At 38.5% G+C, this 22,126-nt stretch overlaps 1 protein-coding gene across 1 annotated transcript in view; it reads left to right on the plus strand.

The window, feature by feature from the left end:
• Positions 1-11,951, plus strand: part of LOC134803530 (dipeptidyl peptidase 9) — a 41,302-nt gene extending 29,351 nt beyond the window's left edge. The window contains exons 12-19 of the mRNA XM_063776330.1: positions 3,096-3,225; positions 4,140-4,244; positions 4,744-4,919; positions 7,846-7,989; positions 8,610-8,688; positions 9,686-9,878; positions 10,614-10,725; positions 11,332-11,951. Coding sequence (XP_063632400.1) covers positions 3,096-3,225; positions 4,140-4,244; positions 4,744-4,919; positions 7,846-7,989; positions 8,610-8,688; positions 9,686-9,878; positions 10,614-10,725; positions 11,332-11,424 — 1,032 coding nt within the window. The 3' untranslated portion in view covers positions 11,425-11,951. The remainder of the gene's footprint in view (positions 1-3,095; positions 3,226-4,139; positions 4,245-4,743; positions 4,920-7,845; positions 7,990-8,609; positions 8,689-9,685; positions 9,879-10,613; positions 10,726-11,331) is intronic.
• Positions 11,952-22,126: the final 10,175 nt, after the last annotated feature.

Genomic DNA, 22,126 nt, shown 5'->3' on the forward strand with positions numbered 1-22,126 from the left:
TTAAAGAGGTATTAAAGGGGGTAAGTTAATTGTAATCAATTTCCAGGTCCCTATTTTTAGGTTTTCGTAAATGACTCGTAAAATAAGGTTCATAGCAAAATAAGTTCTTAATGTTCTTGTAAATAAATAATCGGCATAAAATTTTCTACGAAAAACATATTGAACACTTTTCTCTGGGATCAATATTTGAAACGATATTAAAGAAAGAAAGTTCATTACAATCAATTCTCAAGAACCTTTTTTGTGGACAATTTTATGTTTAATGTTTATGTATAATATTGTTTTGCAACGGGCCACCGTTTACGAGTTATTTACGAAAAACTAAATAAAAGTGACCTGTGAACTGATTGTAATTAACTTTCTTCCTTTAATATCGCTTTAGGGTGCCCTATTGATATTCCGAAAAAAAATACGCCGATTTTTGTTTCGCCGACAACGATTCGCAGACGGGTTGTTTGGCAGAGTAACGATTCGCCGAATCTCTTTACGCATAATAGTCGTTTGCGAGAGTAGTCAATAAGCAGAACATTGATACGCATATTTACTATTCGTAGAATAATCATTTAGTAACTGTCATAATTACCCGAGAAACCATTGGTCGAAACACAATAGGTCGAATGTTCATTTGGCATTAATATTGAATGTTCGTTTTTTTAGCATTAGAAAAAAGGTAAACAATCGTGACGTGTCTTTTGATTGAAAAACTCTTTTTAAAAATAAGTAATGGCAAATATGTAACATTCACGAATTTAATACGATCATTTATATTCTTCTGCTTTCATAAGTAATACTTAGTTACTGATTTTTAAAAAGCGTTTTTCAATTAAAAGACATGTCAACGTCGCTTACCTCTTCTCTAATGCTAAAAAAATATTAAAAATAAAATAAGGTGAGATTTCAATTATTGATGAAGTGCATCTGATGATGATGATTGTTGATGATAATGATGATGTTTTTTTTTAAAGTAGTATGTTTAGCGATTACTCCAGCACCCATGGTCCGATTTGAGTTATTCTTTTTTTGTTTGAAAAAAGTTACCTGCGAGGTATTCCCATAATAATTTTGGTTCTGATCTGATGTTGTAATCCATGAGGAATTGACGGAACCCTTCAATTTTTAAAGGCATGTGTATTATGATTTCGGTATTTTCTAAAGTAACTCGAGCATTTCCTCCTGAAATCCACCAATTTCATGAAGTGCAACTGTAGCCTTACCACGAGTTTGACACTACATATTCACTAACTTCGTCGTAACTTTATATACATATACTTAACGCATTTACTTAAAAAATTATATTTTATTTCATTCTTTTGTTTCGAAAATAACGACTTATATGTAAAATGTGAAACGTTATTCGACTAAACATTGCTTAAACGAAACGACTACTCTGCCAAATGGAAATCGTCCAATAATAGTTCTGCGAATTTACACAGAAGCAAACTGAACGGTATGTGAACCAAGAGTCTACGTAACGTTAGTTGACCAGAAGTTACATTGACAAATAAATGACTCTGCGAAACGATGTTCGGCGAATCGTTTTCGGCGAATCGATGATCTGCTAAAAGTTTATCGGAGAATCATTAGGTACCCATCGCTTTAGATATTGATCCTAGAGAAAAGTGTTCCAGATATTTTTTGGAGGAAATTTTATGTAAGTAGATAATTAATTCTTAAAAACCTATTTTGCTATGGGACACCGTTTACGAGTTATTTACAAAAAACTAAACAGGGACTTTAAAATTATTTATTTATAACTTACCCGCTGCTTTGTCTTTTTAAATATTGATCCTAGCGAAAAGTGTTCTACATGTTTCTTGTAGGAAATTATATGTTTATTATTTATGTATAGGATTTTTTTTTTGCTATGAGTCATACTTTTCAAATTATTAATGAATAAATAAAAACAAGGAAACTTAGAATTTATTATACTAGAACTTTCCCTCTTTATTATCTTTTTAAATATTGATCCCTGCGAAAAGTGTACTGAATCTTTTTTGTTCAAAATTTGATGTAGATTATTATCGTTTAACAACATTTTTTGATATTGGCCACCGTTTATGAGTTATTTACGAAAAACTAAAAAAAGGGACCTTAGAAGTGATTATAATTAAATTTCCCGCGTTAATATCTCTTTGAATATTGATCCTAGCGAAAAATTGTACTGAATCTTTCTTGTAGGCAATTTTATGCAGATTACTTATGTAATAGAACACTTTTTACTATGCGCCACCGTTTAAGAGTTATTTACGAAAAACTAAAAAAAGGGACCTTTAATGTCAAATATTTCACTTCCGGTCAAGATTTCGATCGAGCAACCGGCAAATTCAGGTTCAGCGGGGTCTAATTAGGTTAAAAAACCCGGTTGCCTAAAAGTAATATGATTTGCCAGTCGAAATCGATTTTATAAACAATAAAACCAGTCTAAAACATTTGCGAACTTCATTTGAGGCGGTTCAAAGTTGGTTGGATGTTTTTCTATAATATGATGCATATGTTTTCGTCTAGTCAGACCTTTTTTTGAGGTTCTCGCGTTTTGTACAAAAATAATGTTTTAATTAAAAAGTCACTACTATTTAATGCTTATAATAATGTAGTTTAATTTTATATGGTAATATTCTACAATAACTCAATCCAAATACAAGAAATACCGTTTGTACTGAAATAAAAATAATAACGAAATTTTTGACGGGTAGGCATACATATAACAGATGTGAAAAGGGCTATACTAGGGAAAGCAACACGGCTCTGGCAATGTACTGTCATTTTTGATTTGAGCCCATGCATGCAGCAACGTAGGAGAGGACAATATGATTTGGACGTTTTTGAAAAGTACATTTTTTTCAGCAATAAAAGTCTCATTCAATTTTATAACAGGATCAAAATATACTAGATTAAACATTACTTAATTGGTTCCCATTACTGCGTCATTTTATGTTCATGTGTAAAATGTATTAGAATAAACAAAATTTTTGTGTGTAACTAGACGAACTAATTTGCATCGGGCTCGTAATTGATAACTGAAAGTGAAGTTTTGTTATCTGTAAGCTAATATAATCTTGTATTATTGTTAAAATTTGCTTGTTTATTTTGTACAGGAATGCACCCTAGCAGTGATAACATCAAGTAACATCAGTACAGCGCCGTCCACACGCGCGTACCGCATAGCGCACACACCGGCGCCCGCCTTGGTCGCGCAAGGACTTCTCATGGACCGAGCGCCGAGCGGTATGTAGATAAACCGGTGGTTTATTCATCGATTATAGCCGATTACAGACATTTGTACAGCAATGCACCCTAGCAGTGATAACATCAAGTAACATCAGTACAGCGCCGTGTACACGCGCGTACCGCATAGCGCACACACCGGCGCCCGCCTTGGTCGCGCAAGGACTTCTCATGGACCGAGCGCCGAGCGGCAAGTAGGTAAACCGATGGTTTATTCATCGATTATAGCCGATTACAGACATTTGTACAGGAATGCACCCTAGCAGTGATAACATCATTACAGCGCCGTCTATAGTCGTTCGATTTGTAGCTGGCCCCGAACGGCTAATCCTTTGTCTATTGTTAAGTAAAACCGCACGTGCCGGTTATTGAATTACAATATCCTCCGGAAACAATCCTATGGAAATTGCAATAAGATTCAAAATGAACTAATGGTAATATATTTTGCGAGGCTGTGTGTGATCCCTCTACGGTTACTGAGTGCCGGCGAGTCGAGCGCTCCAGAACCAGTCTAAAGATGTGTCATTGAGATGCTTAACAAAGGCGCGTTATCGGAGAGCGCACCTACACTGGTTTTTTGTGCGTTGGACTAGCCAGCGCTCAGGTGCCAATTATAATGAATACGACCCTGTTTTGCAGTAGCACGTGTGGTTTTACTTAGACAGACACCAATAGACAAAGGATTACCGGTCGGGCCAGCTACAAATCGAACATCTACACACGCGCGTACCGCATAGCTCGTCATTCCGCGACTTTTTAAAGCGGTTCACTTTAAACTCTAGTATCATTGCACAGAAAAAAACTTTAATATCGAAGTGTAACTAAGAAATTATAAACTAAAATACCAGAAGAAGTAAAAGCTTAGACAAAGAAAACGTCCGTTTACATGAGTATAAAAGCTTTGTGTTTTGCAGAAACATCGTCCGATAGCCGGAGTTACAACGGGTCGTGGGACAGTCGCTCCGGAGACGGCGACAACGACGAAAATGACTCCAGTGAAGCCTCTATACTCGTCAAAGGTGCATTCATCTTACACCTTATAAAACACTACACTAACAAACTATACACATAAGCCTTTCTCAAGAATAACTCTATTGATAGGTGAAAACCGCATGAAAATCCGTTCAGTCGTTTTGAGTTTATAGCGAACATATGTACACACAAACAGACAGACGCGGCGGGGGACTTTGTTTTATAAGGTAAAAACATAATCTCCCGCCGCGTCTGTCTGTCTGTATGTTCGCGATAAACTCAAAAACTACTCAACGGATTCTCATGCGGTGCTCACCTAAGTATCAATAGAATGATTCTTGAAGATGGTTTAGGTGTATAGTATGAATTTTAGGAAATGACTTTTTCGGTCTCGGACCCTAAACTGTTAAACAAAAGGTATTTTTTCCTTTGTGTAGTGAGTACTTCTGCTACTGCTAAAAACGCCGTCATAAGTAAACGGAAACAAGCCGTTTAAAAATCAATTTTACCATCCTATTACTTACTAACCAAATTTTTTTTTTTCAGAGCACGCCCTAAGCACAAGTGTATGCGTGCCGCCGCCGCAAATCTTCACGACGCGCCTCTCGTGCGGCCTGCCCGCCTACTGCACGCTGTGGCGCGGCGCACGTGCCGGCCGCGGGCCCACCGTGCTGCACGTGTACGGCGGCCCCGAGGTGCAGACCGTCACCAACAGCTACAAGGTGAGCCACGTCAGTCACCAGTGAGGGATCGTCCACACTTCACGACGCGCCTCTCGTGCGGCCTGCCCGCCTACTGCACGCTGTGGCGCGGCGCACGTGCCGGCCGCGGGCCCACCGTGCTGCACGTGTACGGCGGCCCCGAGGTGCAGACCGTCACCAACAGCTACAAGGTGAGCCACGTCAGTCACCAGTGAGGGATCGTCCACACTTCACGACGCGCCTCTCGTGCGGCCTGCCCGCCTACTGCACGCTGTGGCGCGGCGCACGTGCCGGCCGCGGGCCCACCGTGCTGCACGTGTACGGCGGCCCCGAGGTGCAGACCGTCACCAACAGCTACAAGGTGAGCCACGTCAGTCACCAGTGAGGGATCGTCCACACTTCACGACGCGCCTCTCGTGCGGCCTGCCCGCCTACTGCACGCTGTGGCGCGGCGCACGTGCCGGCCGCGGGCCCACCGTGCTGCACGTGTACGGCGGCCCCGAGGTGCAGACCGTCACCAACAGCTACAAGGTGAGCCACGTCAGTCACCAGTGAGGGATCGTCCACACTTCACGACGCGCCTCTCGTGCGGCCTGCCCGCCTACTGCACGCTGTGGCGCGGCGCACGTGCCGGCCGCGGGCCCACCGTGCTGCACGTGTACGGCGGCCCCGAGGTGCAGACCGTCACCAACAGCTACAAGGTGAGCCACGTCAGTCACCAGTGAGGGATCGTCCACACTTCACGACGCGCCTCTCGTGCGGCCTGCCCGCCTACTGCACGCTGTGGCGCGGCGCACGTGCCGGCCGCGGGCCCACCGTTTTGCACGTGTACGGCGGCCCCGAGGTGCAGACCGTCACCAACAGCTACAAGGTGAGCCACGTCAGTCACCAGTGAGGGATCGTCCACACTTCACGACGCGCCTCTCGTGCGGCCTGCCCGCCTACTGCACGCTGTGGCGCCGCGCACGTGCCGGCCGCGGGCCCACAGTGCTGCACGTGTACGGCGGCCCCGAGGTACAGACCGTCACCAACAGCTACAAAGTGGGGTTGTAGCCTCCTGCACTCTGTACACCGTCACAGTGTAAAAGTAACAGTGGACCGACGCCTTTGATGTTTGCGTAAATAGCCGGGTCCACACAGAGCAATCATACGCGCGAGGCAATTTCCCCGCGCACAATACGGCCAGTGTAAAACGTGCCTCGCGCGCACCGCTTCGGCCGAGGCACGTCTACACTGGCCGTATTGCCGACACCGTAAAAGAACACAGCAGGGTTGTCACAGGCAGGGCTCGGAAACCGTTTTATTTTTCAAACCGGTTTCGTTCATTCACCCGGGAACGAAAAGGACTTCGTTTCCGTTTACGGTTACCGGTTAAAGAACTGTTCTATTAAGATACTGATTTATGCCTAATTCGTTCGCCTTCCGTTTTTGTGGAACGAAATTAACCGGTTAAATTGAAAATATCGAAGCGAGATAGAACGAGTAAGTATTGCTGGCTCTTTCACGTATGACAACGAGTTTAACCGAGAGTCTCCGAAAGCCAAGAGTAACCGGTATTATATTGTTCCCTGCGAATCATAAAGTTCCGTTCACTCTTCTTACCGGTTAGGAGAAAGAACGTATTTTATTAGTTCGCGTTCCCTCAATTTACCGGTTTTTTAATGAACGAAATTATATTACGGCTTTGGAACAATATTTCAATACCGGTTCCGAGCCCTGGTCACAGACTTTTACACACCAACACAATGATTTCAAATAAAACACGCTAGCCCTCTAAGTAAACCGAGCTACAAACAGCTCGGGTTAACGCGACCCACCCCTCGCCCCTCGTACCCTGCACGATTGCCCTGTCTAGACGGCTTCGTCGAACAACTGTATTGTTTTATAGACTGTGACTGTGATTGCGGCCCAAGCAGGCGTGGCTCACTCCGCGATTTCGTCGCTTTGCTACAGGTAGCTAAAAGTACATCCGTCCGGCCCCAATTTTGGGGTTTGCCATGAGCCGCGCGTGGCGCTGTCGCCACCTAGCGGCCATATCTGTGCTGATCGTAACAGACGCGTTTTGTTAGAGAGTGAGTCTTCTGTACCTAGTACTATTATTTATTCTGTGGTCGAAGGTGAACATGTCATGTCTGTAACAGCTATAAGATACAAGCATCATTAAATAGGTAAACAATGTCGGCCAAACTGGCCAAATACATATATCACACGCCTTAGTTATAGTCGCCATCAGATATATCTGAACACACACTTGACAATAGATGCGTGTTCAGATATTTGTGATTACCTTCGCCACTCCGATATACCTGGTGGTGACTGTACCATTGAAATAAAAATGTGTTCCGAAGACATATTTTGCCACTTTCATTATTGATTTGATTCTGACATTGCTGACTGTATATTACTAAACAATTTGTAGCCATAAAAATGCTGGCACAATAGGGAATATTAGGCAAAGCTCTGCGTAGGTGGCACCACTAGCACATACAGTAAACAAAGCTCATTGACATCATCAATGACACATCATGCGTCACTAGGTCAATCACATGGCCTACCGTGAAACACGACAATCGAAAGTTCGGTTTCTGCCTCTCTGACACTCTTGCTTATTCGAGCGATAAAGAGGCACATAACTAAATTTCGATTTTCGCGTTTACCGGTATGCTCTTGTTAACAAACCGCCTTGATGCATCAATGTCATATTTTATTGACTGTGAAAACTTGTCAAAAACAGTTTAAGGCACAGTATGTATAAGTTAGTCTATGAATTTACTAGAGTCGGTAGGGCTGCATTCTGGCGGCAGAACATTGCAGTAATATCCCCTATTTGTAGCTAAAAATGCTGGCACAATTGGACAAAGAAATTGGAGAGGTGGAATACCACCCTAAAGTAGGTCCTTATTTGTTCTAAATATTTGTTCAAATTTAAATTGTGTATTATTTGCAGGGTATAAGACAGCTGCGCATGCATATGCTAGCGGCGCGCGGCTTCAACGTGGTGGCCATTGACTCGCGGGGCTCCAAGCACCGGGGCCGCGCCTGGGAGGGGGCCATCCGGGGCAAGATGGGGCAAGTCGAGTTGGACGATCAGGTAACTGTCCATTGGTGACATAGATGGTAGGATCCTATAGGATAGATGAGCGTTAGTCAAGATCGCGAGCCCTTTTCATCCTTACAGGAGCAAAAAAGTGTCCTGAAATTTCCATACATTTTTCAAACTTTCCTTTTTGTTACCGTCATACAAAGTGTATGGGAAAATGGTAACACAATAGGAAAAAAACTTTGGGACATTTTTTATCCCATTAGGATCGAAAGAGCTCGTGATTCTAAGTAGAAATTTATTCTTTATTCCAATTTCTACAACTTTGGGCATTTTACAAAAAACGAAACCACAGAAAAATCTATCTAACTACCGACCCTGCTCATAAAATTTTACGAGAATCGGTTGACTAAGTAATGCGACCTTCAGAGGAGAACATCCGGACATGCGTAAGCATTTTTGCCCAAGCTGAAACGAAGACCAACCAACCAACCAACTTTTGCGAAAAGCGACTACCACCTGAAAATACTGATAGAAAAAACCAACGTGCGACGACGAGTGAAGCGAGGAGTGCGTAGGCATGATTTAAAAAATGCTCCAAACATCTATGTAGAAGGCTATTTGCCACGAGTTAACAATTTATTATTTAATAAAATATCATTTTTGTTCAGGTGGAGGTATTGCAGTGGCTGGCGAAAGAGACAGACTGCATAGACATGGAGCGGGTTGCTATACATGGCTGGAGTTACGGTAAGTGATTTCTTCTTATCTTCTAATTGATTAAGGGTAGAGAAAAGTGCCATAGTCGGCCATGGCTGACTAAGGTTATGGTATAAAATGAACCTTAACACATTGTTATAAAGTTTACTAGATCGTGTAATATAAAATAATTGTGGCGGTCAAAAGGTAATACGTACTTCTCCTCTACTGGTTTGGTTTAAGTGACATGTTATTGTCTGTAGTCTATGGTTTATTTTTCCGGCTACTTAAACTGTTTGTAGTGTTTTAAAATTATCATTTACTAGTTAAATTTGCAAAGTATTGTTGCCGTGGTTTTTAAAATGAAATAAAATAATTATTTAATTCAGGCATGACCCATACAAGAGTTAGTAACAACCAGGGGTCGGAAACCGGTATTTGCTCCATACAAAAATACCGGTATAATTACGTTTTTTTTGTTCTTCGGTTTATTATTTCATTATTAATAGGACAATCCATTAACACAAAGTTGTTATCTAAATACATGATTCAGTCCTACGTAAAGATTATAAAATAATTCAAAATATTGGGCTAATTCGGGGTTTTTAAAAAATACAGGTTCCGAGCCCTGGTAACAACATTTTAATACTAATGTTAGAGTACAATTTACATTAAAACCTACCATGCAAAACAGTATACCTACTTAGAGCTAGGATAATACAATACCGGGTGAGCCATACATTTAAGTTGACAAGAAATTGGTATATTTTTTAAAATTTGAAACCTGGAATTGGGGCCTAAATATTGGATAATAAAATACAAGCTAATACTGCTAGTGGTTTTGTATGTAAAATCACTAAACGTCACTTGCACCTTCCCACTAACCTGGAGTTAACCGGTTAAACCGTTAACCCAGTGTCAAATTATACTGGTAACCATGGTAACTCCAGTTTTAACCAGTTAACCCCCGGGTTAGTGAATGGAGCAAGTGGCCCTAATATTTTTAGCTTGTATTTTATTATGTATTCATTGTGTATTTTTTGTTCAGGTGGTTATTTATCGCTGCTCGGTCTAGCGACGCGGCCGAACATCTTCCGCGTATGCGTGGCCGGGGCTCCGGTGACGTGCTGGCGGCTGTACGACACGGCCTACACGGAGCGCTACATGGGGCTCCCGGCGCGCGCGCCGCACGCCTACACGCGCGCCTCCGTGCTTGCGCACGCGCCCTTCTTCCCTGACCAGTGAGTACTGTTCAACGTTATATAGACAGTAGGGTGACGTGCTGGCGGCTGTACGACACGGCCTACACGGCCTACTTCTTCCCTGACCAGTAAGTACAGTTATAAACAGTACCTAAATTCTGGTTAAGGGTGTCACCTGTCCAATTTCTTTGTCCAATGATATAAATAACACTTGCACTGCGTATGCGGTTAAAATCGTTGCAGACTTTTCTTGGTCTAACTATAGATGGCAGTGACTGATACAGTACAGTATCACAAACTTACTATAGTCGTGTTTAACACTCGCTGCACGCGAAGTAATTAAAACCAAGGCACAGAAACCGGTTTATTTTTCAAACCGGTTTCGAATACGAGGAAAGTAAAATACCTGTGTAATTTATACAACATAAGTAAGGGTGGTATTCCACCTGTCTAATTTCTTTGTCCAATGTGTATTTGCGTCTCATATTTTGCTTAGTGGGAGAGTGAGACACAATGCACATTGGACTAAGAAATTGGACAGGTGGAATACCACCCTTACTTATGTTGTATAAATTACGCAGGTATTTTACTTTCCTCGTATTCGAAATAAAAAGTATTCTGACACAAACTATTGTCAATATCACGTAAATAGATACAGTTGACGAAATATAAAGTGAGCCGATCTTGTTCAAACTTGTTCGAGAGATCGGCTCTCTTTATATTTCGTCAACCTTACCTTTCATCCCTTGGTTAACAATCTACTATTTTCTGCAGGGAGGGCCGCCTACTAATCATCCACGGGTTGGCCGACGAAAATGTCCATTTCTGCCACACGGCGGCGCTGCTGTCCGAGCTGGTTCGGCTCGGCAAACCTCACCGGGTCCAGGTACCATACAAATATAAAAACCATTTCTTGTATGAGTTAAATATATTTTACTTTCAAAATTTCATACTTTTATAAGTGTGAATGGGTTAAATTTTGATAGTACCATAGACAAAACTGCAAGTTCATATTAACCTTTCCTAGCCTTGTCCCGTATACGTACCACACAATTTGGATTGTAATTTAGTTTCGAGGTTATTAAATCAGTAGAAAAATTTTGACAAAGGCATACGAAGGGTTAAAAATAAGAAATAAAAAAATAAAAACAACGATGGGGCCCTCTTTGATACAAAGATGGCGCTGTACGGCTCCAAATCATTTTGAAGTAACTTTGGTTGCCAAAAGTTTGAAAATTTTGACCTTTGACAATGGGGTTGGCCGGTCGAAGTATTTAGCAGATGGCGCCAGCATAGCTTGCCCTGACAATCCCTAGAATTGTGTAAAATTTTTGTTTTTTTAATGGAATTTTATGCCCTGGATGCCAGCCCTTTAAGCCAAATCTCATAGAAATAGGGGCAAGCTATGATGACGCCATCTATGCAAACCTTTGCCAGTTGCCAACCCCATTCTAAGCTACCAAACCATCTCATATTGATTATTTGTTCTCAGGTATACCCAGGGGAACGGCACTCCCTGCGCGCGATGCACGCCGCCAAGCACTACGAAGCCACCCTGCTTCACTTCTTACACGAAAACCTGTAAATTGTATTATAGACCTTAGGTTAACTAGCGTAAGTCATTGTCGCTTAGACGCGTAGCGCCATCTAGTTGTAACGGACATTAAACTGATGGAATTAAACTTTGATGAATCGATATGTCAAGAGTCACGGGATTTACAACTCTGTTGTATTCGGAGGAAGGTTCAAAATCAAGTGCTTGGAGTTTTTTTTTACTGGTATCCAAGTATAAACTAAAATAGACTTTGTTTCGTTTGGAATAAGGTTTTAAATCAAATGCTTGACTTCGATAGTTAATTTTGGACTTAAACATGAAACTAAAAGAAATATTTTTATGTATTGAAGAAGGAAACTGTCAATCGGAATTCGAAGTACTTATATTGATGAGAAAGTTCACTTTTCCTCTTATAGTTGTGTCAAACACTCGCCTCTCGCGAATATGTAGTGTGCTCTCTGTCGCACCTACCTGCGGCAGGTGGCGTCCTGTCTCTGTTTTAATCAGTTTTAACCGGTATCGAAATACCTGTTAAAAACGTTCCAAAACCGTTATTTCGTTCATTAAAAAACCGGTTGATTGATGGAACGCGAACTAAACAATTACGTTCTCTCTCCTAACCGGTAAGAAGAGGAAACGGAATTTTATGGTTCGCAGGGAACGATATAATACCGGTTACTCTCGACTTTCAGAGACTCGTTTTAAAAACTCGTTGTCATACGTGAAAGAGATAGCGATACCTACTCTTTCTTTCTCGCTTCGGTATTTTCAATTTAACCGGTTAATTTCGGCCACAAAAACGGAAGGCGAACGAATTTGGCATAAATCAGTATCTCCATAGAACAGTTCTTTATCCGGTAACCGCAAACGGAAACGAAATCTTTTTCGAGCCCGGGTGAATAAACGAAACCGGTTTGAAATTTCGTTCCCGGGTGAATGAACGAAACCGGTTTGAAAAATAAACCAGTTTCCGTGCCTTGGTTTTAATTGCTTCGCGTGCAGCGAGTGTTAAACACAACTATAGTAAGTTTGTGATAAGTACTGTATCACTGCCTTCTATAGTCAGACCAAGAAAAGTCTGCAACGATTTTGATAGCATACGCAGTGCAAGTGTTATTTATACGGCATAATTTCATAAACGTTGAGTAAGTATTTACAACGGCTATATAAATGCTATTTTTTATAACTATGATTAAATGAATTATGTAATTTTTCCAGCGGGCGCAGTATGGTTCCATTTTTATCGTGTCACTATGCCCGTCACTTTCGCACTTACATACTTATTAGAACGTGACAGGCATGGTGACAAGCTATAAAAATGCGACCGTGCTAGCGCCGCTGAACATATTTGAGCGTTTCTTTTATTTTTTGTCATTTTTATTTATTGTGACCTTTTTTGCCACTTTTGTGTTATTTCTACTCAGAATCACGAGCTCTTTCGATCCTAATGGGATAAAAAAATGTCCCAGAGTTTTTTCCTATTGTGTTACCTACCATTTCCCCATATACTTTGTATGGCGGTAACAAAAAGGAAAGTTTGAAAAATGTATGGAAATTTTAGGCCATTTTTTTTCTCCTATAATGATGAAAAGGGCTCGCGATCCTGACTAGAAATAACACAAAAGTGGCAAAAAAGGTCACAACATATAAAAATGGCAAAAAAGAAAAGAAACGCTCATTTATGGCTTGAATAAAACGAATTAATTGCCTTCTTGGTTCGTATGAATTAATTATTAAGTAAAGAATGTATACATTGTTCCGTGGGGAATACTCTTTGTGACAGTTGTACAGAAATTAATTGGTTTATTAGAAAAAACAATTCCCCTAACGGCGCCACTGGACAGTCGACGCAGTCTTAACCCTCCCATCGCTGAACTGAGATTTGGAAAGGAACTCGATTGACTTGAAAATTGTGTCGCTTAACTTCAGACTCGGGTAAATCCAAACGACCCTCAGCAATTATATACCTTAATACCAAAATCGCGTGATTACGCGACAGATGGATTTACCCGAGTTTGAAGTTAAGCGACTTAATTATTACAAAGAGAATAGAGTGTATAGAGACGGTTTGTCAAAGTAAATTATGTAGCCACTAAATTTACTGCCATCTTTCGACAGAAGATAAAACTGTTAGAACGCCATTTGACTTTGATCCTTATTCTCTCACTGACATGTGTTAACTTATTAAATATTAATATTAACGCCTTCTACTCGACTATAGGCCATGCCAAAGGTATGGTGCAATCTTTTCGATGGCGCCATAATCTCCAGCCTACTCTGGAGTAGATGGCGTTAATATTAATATTTAACAACACATATCAGTGAAAGAATAATGATCAAAGTCAAATGGCGTTCTAACAGGTTTAATCGTCTGTCGAAAGATGGCAGTAAATGTACTGTAGATACATAATTTACCATGACAGTAACTCTCTATTTCAAATTCTCTTTGATTATTATAAATGGCGAATATAAATGAATTATAGCACTGCTTATAATATTAAATTAGGTGTGAGTTTTATATTGTGGTATTATCAGAGAATAGGGTTATAATACACGTAATATCTTACACAAAAAAGTGGGCAAAAATATCTGACACAAACTTATTTTTAGAGCCAAAAGGGGTGTCCCAGATTTTTACGTGCTTCGTTGTATAAATAAAATGTATCCTTTTGACCGCCACATCTTTTCTATATAACATGCAATAGTAGTTTATTTCAATGTATTCTCTTTGGTCGGTCCCTCATGTCTGAGGATCGTGGTTAGTATCAGGGTTGCATCTGGAGCGGATGATCTGTCTCCACCGGTTTCTGTCCAACGCGTCTCTGACGACCGTGCAGAAAGCAGAGGATGACGAGTCTTTAACTTGATCGGTCCATCTTATTGGTGAACGACCGCGTGATCTCCTGCCTTCAATGTATTATGGTTTCATTTTATACTTAAACTTTGTCGGCTATGGCCGACTGTGCCGGTCAAAGGGTTAAATAAAAATGTGTTAGCTGCTCGAGTCTTAGCCTTTTAATTTTTCTTCCGACGTGATATCGCGTCCACGGGACTTGAGGGGTTAAAACAAATAAACACCAATGTGTATGCAATATGCAGCATGGTTCCGAATTTGGTACGTCTTGGTTTAAAATAAATACAGGATGGCTAAAAAATAACTGCATTCCTGTTGCCAGGGAGCATTTGGGATTATACTGAGCAACTTTTACTACGGGACCAACCTTGAAAACAGGAAAAAAAAATTGGCTGTTTCATACATTTTGGCTGGTCCATTTTCTATGGGAGGGTAAAAAAAAATTCGCGATTTCGGGATTGGTCCCATAGTAAAAGTTGCTCAGTATAATCCCAAAACCTCCCTGGCAACAGGAATGCAGTTATTGTTTTAGCCACCCCTATTTTATAATTTTATTCTCTGATATTATGGTGTTGTGTTGTTCGTTTAGTGACAATGTAATATTACAAATATATCTAGCGCAAAATATACTAGCTTAAATGTATTGTAAATACTTATACAGATATACAATCACGTCCGAGGCCGTTTTCGGAAATATGTTGCGTCTCTTTCGTTTTACAAGGAAAACGAAAAAATACAACATATTTTTGCAAATATTACGCCATCCATTCATATACCGTTATGTACAAAATTGAACACTAAGGCCCACTTGCACCATCCCACTAAACCGGGGTTAACCCGTTAAATCGTTAATCCAGTGTCAAATTGTACTGGTAACTATGGTAACTCCAGGTTTAACCGGTTAACCCCGGTTAGTGGAATGGTGCAAGTGGCGCTTATTTAATTATGTTTTGTTTTAACCTTTTGGCCGCGTATTATTTCACACACATGCTGACATCATTACTGGCTAGCAATTATAGATAAACTTTACTTGCACGGTTAATTTCGACACGACTCAAGATGCCTTTAACGTTCTTGATATTGAAAGGGTTAAAATAAAACAAAGGTAAAAGGTACTCTGTTGTTATTGAAAATAAATATAATTATGTGACGTTATCTATGAAAAGGGACCTTATTGTCGATGGCGCTTACGCCATTATTAACGATGCTCCGATATAAATACAATGCCGCGCGACGCTGTGCGTATAATGCCATCGACAATGAGGGCCCTTTTCATAGATAATGTCCCATATTTGATTGAAATCTTATGATTTGTACGAATTTAGGTCTCAGGCCTTTCTTAAAAGGATTTAAGATATTGGCAGAGATTTTCGGCTATCTAATTTCATACTATGGAATAATAACTAGACAATAACGACACTTAGTGAATTCACATTGGTTTACACTATTATAGAATTCCTAGTTACGCTTAGGATTTTATCTAGGGTCCCTCGCTTTGCTCTAGATTTAAAATTCGGCCTTTGCCCTAAGAAGCCAACAATCTCTGTCATTTCGGAATCCACGATCCAAATCGGTCATCGACAGGTAAATGTTGTTAATGTTGTTAAATTGTACAACGGGACTCGCGTATTGAAACGTCGGAGGTAAATCGTAAAACTTAAATATGCGATGAAGTCCCGTTGTTCAATTTAATAATGTGATGTAAAAATCGTGAAAGTTTAAATCAGTGATTTGTTAATGTGTCGTTTCCAGAAAAAAGGACATAATGTGGCACCTTTTTGCGTGGAAACGGCACATATATATATTGTAATATATATACATATGGAATCGTTTACCTTCAAGATATAAGAACTAGTCCATTTTCGTTTATGTGCATTTTTTGTGTATTCTATACACGTTAGATAAGTGTTAATATAACCATGAATTAATCGATAGTTAGGTATATTTAAAATGTATTTTTTTGGTGATGTGCGTATTTTTAATATTTTTATAATATTTCACGCATACACCCTTTTGACCGCCACAACTATTTTATATAACAAGCAATAGTAAACTATTGGCATGTATTAAGGTTTATTTTATACAGTAACCTTTGTCGGCTATAGCCGACTGTGGCGGTCAAAAGGTTAATGAATTATTGAACTTATAAGTGTGCTATAGTATTAATACCTTGAAGGTACATGTTTCCGTAACAACTAGTATTGATTTGCTTTTTAAAATAGGTGTTTGTAAAAAATATATGAGAAAATTTTAAAAATCCTATACTTTTTTGAATTATCATTTTCGTACCTCCCCGTTTAGTCGTCCCATCACTTTTAGAATCCCTTTTCGCTTAGGATTCTGATTTGGCTTGATGCCTTACCTTTATATTATTTATTTAATATTTAAGTCAGGCAACAAGGCATATATTAGTTGGCAGTTGAGAAAAAAATGTGACATGTTGTAACAGGGGGGAGGGGCAGAGTCACAAACTATGTGACGTCACTTTAACTTATTTAAATTATTTAATTCGCTGTACAGTTAAAAAACAAATTTTTGGAACGATAATCATTTTTATTCGTTTTATTTCCTTTCCAAATCAGTTTGGGTTATAAAATTACAAATATTTATTTTTTCAAAAATATGTTGATAAAATATTAATACTATAGGTAGGACAACCTACTTAATTCGATTTGCCGATTACGTTGAAAAAATGTGAGGTCACACCAGGGGGTGGAGGGGTTTGCCAAATGTGTTAAATCGCACTCAATACAGATTATACACAATATCTGGAGACCAAGCTTTGCTTGGAAAACATAAAAACTCATAAATGCGCGTTGTCCCTGAGATAAGATCTAGCTAGATCGATTTATTGCCCCCGAAAACCCCCATATAGCTAATTTCATCGAAATTGTTAGAGCCGTTTCCGAGATCCCCGACATATATACATATATAAATAAACAAGAATTGCTCGTTTAAAGGTATTTTTTTATTGCTAAAAATCATTTATTTACAACCGAGATATATACAGTGATATGTGATATTACTAAACGAAATTGAAGCTAGCTAGCTTAGATCTAAAATAGGCCTTTGAGGCATTGTACTAAGGATGCTGGCGGCATTTCCTCGCTGTATCGCAGCTCTGATACGTTGTGCGAGGTAGCCGTAGCCGCCGTTCTTCGGTCTCCAGTTATGTCAAGGTATTCATTAAATATATACCTATACTAGATCTATGTAATACACAATGTACCTACTATTTTTGAACGTTGGCTTGGAAAGATGTTGGTGAACTATAATCGGTGGTCAGTTAATGTTGTTTGTTAGTAATTAGTGGCTACCGTTTCATTATGAACACTTATCCTTAAAAAATATTTGTATCAAAATAACCTATGAATTAGTGGGTTCTTATATTATATGTTATCAGTGTTTCTTCGTACACATATACACACGTACACAAATGAAACGGTAGCCGTTTCATTATGAACACTTATCCTTAAAAAATATTTGTCTCAAAATAACCTATGAATTAGTGGGTTCTTATATTATATGTTATCAGTGTTTCTTCGTACACATATACACACGTACACAAATGAAACGGTAGCCGTTTCATTATGAACACTTATCCTTAAAAAATATTTGTCTCAAAATAACCTATGAATTAGTGGGTTCTTATATTATATGTTATCAGTGTTTCTTCGTACACATAACAGGAAAAATAATTAATGATATCTTTAACAAAAATATTAGTCTCAAAATAACATATTAATACGTAGGTTCTTTACATGTTATCTGTATTTCTTCGTTCACATAACAGGAAAAATAATTAATAAGATCTTTAATAAAAAAAAATTGTTTCAAAATAACCTATGAATAAGTGGGCTCTTATATTAAAAGTTATCAGTGTTTCTTCGTACACATATACACATGTACACAAATGAAACGGTAGCCGTTTCATTATGAATACTTATCCTTAAAAAATATTTGTCTCAAAATAACCTATGAATTAGTGGGTTCGTATATTATATGTTATCAGTGTTTCTTCGTACACATAACATGAAAAATAATTAATGATATCTTTAACAAAAATATTAGTCTCAAAATAACCTATGAATTAGTGGGTTCGTATATTATATGTTATCAGTGTTTCTTCGTACACATAACATGAAAAATAATTAATGATATCTTTAACAAAAATATTAGTCTCAAAATAACATATTAATAAGTAGGTTCTTACATGTTATCTGTATTTCTTCGTTCACATAACAGGAAAAATAATTAATGAGATCTTTAACAAAGATATTTGTTTCCAAATAAGCTATGAATAAGTGGGTTCTTATATGTTATCCGTGTTTCTTCGTTCACATAACAGGAAAAATAATTAATGAGAAATAGATAGATATTTCACACAGAAAACCTTGTTTCTTAAAAGTAAATCGCGGTGTGATGTAGCGGGCAAAACCGGGTTTCATAATACATGAACACGAAGTCGACTCACTGACATCATCAGTCCATCTTCCGACGCGTGAACGGTCACTCGCGCATTAAAAACATATCAACTAATCATTAACAATAAGGAAATAAATGTAGGAAATAGGAAAAAAGTTGTGTGGTTTTAAGTGTTTTATAATTGTGGTTTTTAAGTGACGAGTGTATAAGTTTAAAAAAAGAAGACTTATTAATCTTATCGGTGAGTATGAGCTTTTAATGTCTTATTTGATAACCAGTGCCCTTTTGCTTGTGTTTACAAAAAGTCATCATTGGATGATACGACGTGTTAGTACATATGGGAGCACAAATCATATTCAAAAATATGTCCCATAGCTCTTATGTCAGCGAATTAATTAAGTATTAGCGAAGTAATTAAGTTGTGTACACCCATATTTTTACACTTGACTGTACCTACCTATAAATAGTGTGTTTCCAACAAAAGTGGCTATTTGGTCTTATGAGAGAAAATGTGGGGGTTCACTGCAAACATCGAAATTTGAAATGCGTCCATCTACAACTCATTTCGGGCTTGCATTTGAGTTAGGTATAGAGAGATACACAAATTTCGAAGTTCGCAGTAGGCCCCGTGTTTAAAATCACACCAAATCAAAATACTTACCTACCTACGTAATTAGTAAATACCTACCTACTAATTGAAATAAGCAAAATACTAGTCGTTCTATTTTTTATTTCCTGCGTCATAAGAAGCATTTTCGAACGACCATCAAGATCACGATTATCCGACCCAAATCGTTAAGCAATTAAGATTAAATTCTGTTTTGTATTTTAAAGTCAAAACGTTAAAAAACTACATAATTGCAGCTAAATTACGTGATACGGACAAACATACAATGGTAAACATCAGAAATGTACATGCATTTAACTAAATTTTCAGAGTTGGGTAAAAAGTTACGAGTATTTTGGTAGGTAACCTCGGTTATTGCAAGTTCTACTTATCAAACATAACATCTAAACTACCTAGTTTTTACTTTTATAATTGGACCTCTGTCCCACCATGTATAACAACCCAATTAATTTGCGTTGGAAAACTAAGTATTTCATAAATGTACTTTATTACTCATGATTAAGGTACGTAATTGACTGATTTTCTTAATGTACGACACAAATCAAGGGTGTTTTTCCCGGTGGGGCGTGTATCTACACGTTTTTCTAAAAGTAATGACATTCTATAAAACAACCTTGTTTTTTGCTAGCCGTCGGACCGTAGGTTATCATGTAATTAATTACTCATGGAGCTAGTTGCAGCCTCCATCAAACCAGTTTTATGGCAATTATGGCCTTTAAAAACGACTCCAATAATTCTCATTCAATTTGCAATAAGTAGGTACATTGCATTTGATCGATCGACTGAATACGTTGCTTCTACTTAGCCGGCAAATATCTAAATTCGCAAGGCATTTTTTGCAAACATCTGGATCGGAAAAAGATACACCGATTGTTAACTGCTTGAGATGAAATTTGTGTTTTACTCGGCAGCAAAATTTCTTTAAAACTCTCGTGCCTTGAAACTCGCAACGCTCAAGATTAAGATCCCATTTTTCGAAACACTCGCTACGATTGTGGTTCAATTTTGGAATCTTTCGCTTGCTCGGGAATCAATACTTATTACTATTAGCACGAGAGGTTAAACAACAACTTTGCCCCCTTGTAAAACAAATAACTATTTCATTACTCTCTGAAAGGAATTTAAAAAAAAATACTTATCTACCTCGACAGAAATGGGTGCCTTTCATCCCTTGGTTAACAATCTACTATTGTGAACTCGACCGTACTCGGCGTAATATGGCTTGGGGTCAGAATATGGTGGTCACCTAACTCTGCGTTTCGTAATAACAACTAAGACACACGGCTGGCATTGTAATTATAGGTTCAAGTTCAGTCAACCGGTCCGAGAGGTCGTCTCCAATGTTGGCGATAACATGTGCATTTATTATACTAAGATATCATTACTAAATAGTCTGGCGTCAAACATATTCATAGACAAACAGCTAATTTGTGTTTTAATAATTTATGTACTTACTGTTATTGCCAATGTTATGTTTATTTTAATCTAATATAATATCACGTCTTGGACATGCTTGGACTTGATCTATAAGTGGTACCTACATGGTATACTTAGTTGATTATAAAAAAGTAATAAAAAATAAAAATAAACTTTTATTATAGGGGCATCCCCAAAAACGCGAAAATTTCAGCATTTCCATACATTATGTCTGATCATTTTCCATTCGCGTTTTCGGTTAGGGGTTTAACCTATAATAAAACCCTACAAAGATTTATGGTCAGACATATATGACCCACGACTTCCGCTGCGAAGCCGCATATGCCTTTACCACTTGGATAAGAATTTCCTTCAATTGTAGGTATACACGAATATCGCAAATAAAATTAAAAACCTTGTGTAGTCAGATAAGATGGCAATGATGGCATGTTCAATATGTCATGAGGTCAAGCTGTTTCGCAATCTTCAGTCTCGTTCGTTGCTAAAGGAAAATATGTCGAGAAACACGAATGCGTCTCTCGCCGAAGGGCACCGAGTTATGCTCTAAAAAAGAAAAAAACCAGACAAGTGCGAGTATTGCGAGTCGGACTCGCCCACCTAGGGTTCCGTACTTTTTAGTATTTGTTGTTATAGCGGCAACAGAAATACATCCGCTGTGAAAATTTCAACTGTCTAGTTATCACGGTTTATGAGACACAGCCTGGTGACAGACAGACAGACCGACAGACGGACAGTGGAGTCTAAGTAATAGGCTCCCGTTTTTACCCTTTGGGTACGGAACCCTAAACTTTAGTTAACATAAAACAATGGGAAAGTTGTCGACCATATTTTAAAGACCTAAGAATATTAACACTTTACCTCCTTATACATTTTTGAAGTTTGCACTTTCGTCAAGCTACACAGCTTTTTTTTTCTACAAGCAAAAGACCGCCACACAAAAGCATTAAATCGCCACAATAACTACCTTTCCTTTGCCTACTTCTAGCTTAAAAATATTTCATTCCGGACCACACATGATGTGTATAAAAATCTTTAATAAAATACCCCAATCAATAAAACAAATCGAAAACCCAAATCTATTCAAAAGATCGCTTAATAAATACCTAACAGATAAATCGTTTTACACGCTGCAGGAATTTTATGATGAGGTATCATATTATTATTAGAAATATGTAACCATTTTGTTTCATTTTATATTAAATAAATGTTATTAATATTATGATTAACGTAAGCAAATTAGCTCTTACGATACACTAATGTGATCTCATATAGGTGGTATATAATGTTATGTAATTCAGAAGAAACTGTTGTAGTACTTAGTTTGTTATTTATTTAGGGTCCATATTATGTATAGGTACCTACCTACCGAATATTATGTAATAACTATG

The sequence above is a fragment of the Cydia splendana genome, chromosome 26 (assembly GCF_910591565.1).
Source record: "Cydia splendana chromosome 26, ilCydSple1.2, whole genome shotgun sequence".
Taxonomy (NCBI): Eukaryota; Metazoa; Arthropoda; class Insecta; order Lepidoptera; family Tortricidae; genus Cydia; species Cydia splendana.